The sequence below is a fragment of the Lupinus angustifolius genome, unplaced genomic scaffold (assembly GCF_001865875.1).
Source record: "Lupinus angustifolius cultivar Tanjil unplaced genomic scaffold, LupAngTanjil_v1.0 Scaffold_2_219, whole genome shotgun sequence".
NCBI classification, from domain to species: Eukaryota; Viridiplantae; Streptophyta; class Magnoliopsida; order Fabales; family Fabaceae; genus Lupinus; species Lupinus angustifolius.
In genome coordinates this window covers 1-6,257 of record NW_017716628.1, presented here as the reverse complement: position 1 = coordinate 6,257, position 6,257 = coordinate 1, and the positions used below count along the sequence as shown (strand labels likewise).

The 6,257-nt window shown below is 34.5% G+C and overlaps 1 protein-coding gene across 1 annotated transcript; it reads right to left on the bottom strand.

The window, feature by feature from the left end:
• Positions 1 to 1,061: 1,061 nt before the first annotated feature.
• On the bottom strand, positions 1,062 to 2,589 carry LOC109337186 (putative H/ACA ribonucleoprotein complex subunit 1-like protein 1). Its single transcript, XM_019574109.1, has 3 exons — positions 2,529 to 2,589; positions 2,303 to 2,418; positions 1,062 to 1,257 (listed from the first exon to the last, which is right to left on the bottom strand). Exons 1-3 carry the CDS (start codon positions 2,577 to 2,579, stop codon positions 1,062 to 1,064), a joined length of 363 nt encoding a protein of 120 aa, XP_019429654.1. The 5' UTR covers positions 2,580 to 2,589.
• Between the last annotated feature and the right edge of the window lie 3,668 nt (positions 2,590 to 6,257).

Below are 6,257 nucleotides of genomic sequence, written 5' to 3'. Positions count from 1 at the left end.
AAAACACTTAATTACTTTTGCAATTTTAGAAAAAAAAGCCCCTTATTTATTTAATTCTTTTCAAAACTCTAACTATTTATTTTTTATGGAAATTATTTTGAAAAAAAGGATTTGGATTTTTTCTGAACCTGACAAAAATGGGTATTCACACTTGTTTCAATGAGTCTTGTTGAAGGTATGACTCAAAAAATCAATCGCACTCTTGTTTCTTACACATTGAACAACGTTTATCAAATCTTCTATCCATAAACTCTTTTAAATTCAACATCCATTTTTGTAAATTCAATGTTTATCAATTTTATTCGATCCAAAAGATATCGTCAATAAATAACAAATAAAAATAAGATAAATGTTTTTGGGTAATTTCTATCAAAAAATTATATTTTTAAGGACTCCAAAACAAAAATGATTTGAATTTGAATTTTTAATTAATGATTTTTATTAATTTCGAAATTTAAATATTAATGATGAGACTGAGAATATTTGAATTTGAATTAAAAATATGATTTATATTAAAGAAATTTTTTTCCTTAACTTTCTCCAAGAAGTTAATGAGGGGATTCTATTCTTTATTTACGCATGTGCAAATTCCATTTTGCCATATATAGAGAGAATGTGCACATCAAAAACCTTCACTCATCAATTTCTCATCCACCTTTTACTCACCCACAAATCCATAGAAATTTCATCCAAAAAAGTTTTTCACCCATCACTTATTTCTAATAATCCTCAACAATTATCTCAATCAAATTTTTTATTCTTCAATCATTTTCTTCCTTATTCAAACATTATCTTTCGCACATAATCATCCAACAAAAATCCAAGAAATTCACAATAATCCAAGATCTTTCATACACAAGAAAACCATACAAAAATGAGAAAAAAAGTACAAAATATTCAGGAGAAATTATAATTGCATTAATATATATTGCAGAGAAGCTTCAAATACATGCTAAAGAAACACACGTAAATAAATTACATAAAATTTCCCCAGAATCTCCCCAAGAAACAACTTTGTCACTCCCTGCGTGCGAGGATAAGGTTGTGTACATATACCATTCCTAGACTCTAAGGTAATAGGCTTGTGCTTGGGCTGCCCTTTTCCCCCTTCCTCTAAAACCACCCCGTCCACCACCTCTAGGAGGACCACCTCTCCCACCCCTTGGAGCACCTCTTCCACGAAAACCACCACCTCCACGAAAACCACCTCTCCCTCCACCACGACCACCTCTACCTCCACTAGCTTGGGCTTGTCCCCTGTAACAGTAACCAACAAATCATGTTATAAATAACTTGCAACAATTTTAATATACTTCAAAACTAAATCCAAAATCAATAAATTTCTAGCAGAGATGCATAAGAATATACAATAAACAACCATAGCAGTCGGTTAATGTTTCCCGAGTTCATTTGTGAGTTGGGTTTCAGAGGGGAAGAAGAAAAAAAAGAGGAAGAATTGGGAGCTATGAAATGCACTTGTAAGATGTTCTGAAGCCTTCCATTCTAATTTTCCCCCTCCAAAACCCAACTCGCAAAACAGACTTTTAGTCTATTTGTGAATTGATTTTTTGAGGGAAAAGGGAGAGTGAAGACTTTAGATCATTAAAGGAATATGTGAGATGATTATAAAGCCTTCTCATTCTCTTTATTCCTCTTCAAACTCCAACTCACAAACGAACCTAGTGACTCAAGATCATTTTGATATCAAGAAATTGCATAAAATGATCCAACAGCTTATCATTATTTTTTATTTTTATTTCGATTAAAAATTAAAATAAGAAAAAGAGTGATGTATTACTAAATTCAAAACAATTAGGATACTAGCAGAATGCATAAAAACATGTAGCAATGATCAAGTTATAGCATTGAAGAATAACAGGTTTTGCAATTAAACAAATTATAGCATTTTCAAACTACGACCATAAGTATACTTAGAAGAAGACGTTGATGCACATAGCGAGAACATAAATCAGTTCACACACTCAAGATAATGTTAAAACATAATACTTTGATGTGGAATGAGAGTGACAGGGGATGTAAGCTGACAATTATTTTGATTATTAAATATCAATGTCTTTAGTTTGGTGTATTTTAATATCAATTATTTTGATATCAATTATTTTATCAGACATGACTAACAAACATTGACTTGTCATCTCAAAATTTATGTATCAATACCAGCTTAAAAACAGACATATTCATGTAAGTGCATTTCATGAGCAACTACAATGCAGATCAAACAAACTGTAAAATATTTTAACAGGCTAATGATTTGGCAACAGGAGGTGTTAAGGGAACATACTTTGGCTGTGGAAGAAATCTTGCAAGAGGCAACAGTTTTCTCGGGTCAATGTAGAACTTATCGCCAGCTGAATACGAGTTTGCAACAATCCCTTCCATCGTTTTAACAGAAAAGTACTGCAATTTTAAAATGAAGCAGAAAAACACATCACAACATAGTTTCTTAAACAGACACAAAAACTATAAACAATAAACATGTTAAAAAATGCAAACTGGGAGAAACTCACAGATTCATTGATGGGGCCAAATATTTCATCAACTTTACCAATCCGAGTCATGTTTTGTAGTTAAAAAATGGGATTTTCTCATTTGTAAGCTTTGTCACTGCATCTCCCTCACATGCATGCATAACCGTTGAGACCTCTGCATATATATAAATCAAACAAACACATTAAAAACACAGATCATTCGCTTGCTTTTCTTGTGAGTTGAGTTTTCAGTGTTAGAATTTCTGATGACAATGTATGAGTCACAAATATAATTCTATAATTGTGTTATGACCATTATTTAATTAGCCAAATATAAAATGGTCTTCAAGAATTAATTTGGTGGCTAAAGGCATATATGTCATGAAATATTATAAGTGTAGATACTTTAGGCAATTTCTGATTTGATGACGGGACTGAATTAGAATTATTGTAACTTAAGTAGTAACCGCTACGGTTACTTTTAAGGGTTATGATCCCCATTTGTAGAGCAATAGGTTTTGTTGAGTAGCTGATGAGAATAAAGGTGGACAGATAAGGAGTTGTCCATAAGGTAACACATCCATAAGAATTCTATGAGGAAGACACTCTTATTGGCTTTTCATTCCCCTATAGAGAAGCATACGGAAAATCATCAAGCTCTATCATCTGGAAGATCTTCATACCCTCATACCCTTGACAATTCCAAATGGCTAATCAAGGTATGCTCTTCTTCTTCACTATGGAATCAATTAGGGTTTCTTCGGTCTAGATCAGGGTTGTTCCATTTGGGTTTATGTATGGGGATAAACATTTTGTTATAGGAACAAAACCCCGATCATTAGGTTTTCCACATTCAATTAAAGGGATTATTCAGAGAAATCCAACAATTGGTATCAGAGCCACCCTAATTTGATTCATGTGTGAAATTTGGTCTTCTGAATTATTTCAGTTTCATCCCCAAATTTAGATTGATTTAGGGTTTTGGTGTTTTAACTATGTCATGGATTGATTAGGATAGAAATTCATTGTTTTCCATGTGCATATAGATAGATTCGAAATTGAATCAATGTTTTTTCTGGTGTTCTTTTATTTTTTGGGTGGTTTTTCCGGAGAGGAATGATGGAGGAACTGCCATGTTCGTGTTCTGTCGCTATGCTCTCGCCCAAGCGAAAGTACCTCACCCAAGCGAGAACTAAACAGAAGCTTCGTCTTCTATTGCGCCACAAGCGAGAGTACGCTCGCCCAAGTGAAAGTACCTCGACCAAGTTAGAACTAAATAGAAGCATTGTCTTCTATTGCGCCCAAGCGAGAGTACCTCGCCCAAGCGAGAGTACAATCGCCCAAGATTTTTTTTTTTGTTGGGAAATTTAAGATTTATGGGGCTTTGGTATATTTGTGCATTGACTTTGGTTATTATTTGGTTATCCAATAAGTTGCCTATTATTTCAAGTGAGCCAATTGAAGTGAAATGTCGCCAAAGTGTGTATGATTATTCATGCGAGTATTAATTGGCCCAAAGAAAAGTTGATATTTGGCCGAAGATCATACACACCTGTGATGATAAACATGTTATAATTCTAATTTTTTTATACATGTGACTGATGAATCAATCCAAAGAGGGATTCGTCAGTTGACATGCCTTATTATAAATGTTTGATCATTACAACAAGAGTACCACTTGTAGTTAATATCACTGTCCAAAGACTTGATATTAACGGTGCACTAGGTATCTTGATTTGGACATACCATTATTTAAAGCACATTGATAATTTTAAGTTGTGAGCATATTTTAATATTTTGTCTTTTGTTCTATTCAGCTACAACAATTGCTTCTATATCTGCAAATCTAAATTCGGTTCCGGTCCTTAATGGCGAAAATTTTAAGGACTGGAAAGAGAACATGGAAATTGTTCTTGGATGCATGGATCTAGACTATGCATTAAGGGTAGAGCAACCCCCTTCTCCTTCGGAATTCAGTACCTCAGAAGAGATGAAGGATTATGAGAAGTGGGATCGCTCTAATTGCATGAGTCTAATGATTATTAAGCGCGACATTCCAGAGGTCTTTAGGGGTACTATCTCGGATGAGATAAACAGTGCCAAAGTTTTCCTTGTTGAGATTGAAAAACGCTTTGCAAAGAGTGATAAGGCGGAAACAAGTACTCTATTATAGAACTTGATTTCCATGAGGTATCAAGGCAAGGGAAACATAAGGGAATATATTATGAGAATGTCTATTGCTTCAAAACTTAAGGCCCTTAAGCTTGAGATGTCGGAAGACTTACTCATACATTTGGTCTTGCTTTCCCTTCCTGCATAATTTAGTCAGTTTAAGATATCTTATAACTGTCAAAGGGAGAAATGGACTCTGAATGAGCTTATTTCATTTTGAATGCAAGAAGAGGAAAGGCTGAAGCGAGAAAGGACTGAAAGTGCCTATTATTTAAGTACCTCTAAGGACAAGGGCAAAAGAAAAAACACTTTAGAGCCCAAGAATGAAGCTGCTAAGGGTCCAGAGCAAAAGAAGCATAAGCAGGCTGATGTCTGTTACTTTTGCAAAGAAACTAGACATCAAAAGAAGAAATGTGTAAAGTATCACGCATGGCATGCTAAGAAATGTATATTTCTTACTTTGGTCTATTCTGAGGTCAATTTAACTTCAGTACCTGAAAACACCTGGTGGTTAGACTCTGGTTCAACTTCTAACATCAGTGTTTCAATGCAGGATTGCCTGAGCTACCGAAAGCCTAATTATGTTGAAAGATACATCTATGTTGGCGATGGAAAATTGGTAGAAGTAGAAGCTATAAGGCACTTTAGGCTGTTATTATGTACTGGTTTTTATTTGGATTTGAAAGACACTTTTGTTGTATCGTCTTTTAGACAGAATTTAATTTATGTTTCTTATTTGGACAAATTTGGTTATTGTTGTTCTTTTGGAAACAATTCGGTTCAATTATCTTTAAATTCAAATGTTGTTGGAACTGGTTCGCTTATGTTAAATGACAATCTTTGTATGCTAAATAATATAGTTGATTATAGCGAAACCCTAAATGTGGAATCACGTGGTACTAAGCATAAAATAAAAAATAATAATTCAGGTGCCTTATGGCACAAGCTCCTAGGTCACATTTCTCAAAAGAGAATTGAGCGTCTTGTGTCAGATGGGATTTTGGATTCCATTGACTTCACAAACCTTAAAGTTTGCGTTAAATGAATAAAAGGAAAACAGACCAAACAATCGAAATCTCGTGCATATAGAGCTTCAGACGTCTTAGAATGGATACATACGGATATTTGTGGGCCATTCCCTACGAATTCATGGAATGGTCAACAATACTTCATATCATTTAATTATTCTCGTTATGCATACATTTTTCTTATTCATGAAAAGTCCCAATCATTGGACGTGTTCAAAACTTTTAAGGCTGAAGTTGAAAATCAACTCAACAAAAAGATTAAGTATGTCAGATCTGACCGTGGTGGTGAATACTACGGTAGATATGAAAGTTCAGGTGAATAACGTCCATGACCTTTTGCCAAATACCTAGAGGAATATGGTATAGTCCCACAATACACCATGCCAGGACCGCCTAGCATGAGTGGTGTGTCTGAAAGACGAAACCGGACTCTTAAGGACATGGTGAAGCGTATGATTTGTCACTCTACCTTACCAGAGTCACTCTAGGGAGAGGCACTTAAGACTGCAGCTTATATTCTTAATAGGGTGCCAACTAAGGCAATTGCCAAAACACCTTATGAGCATTA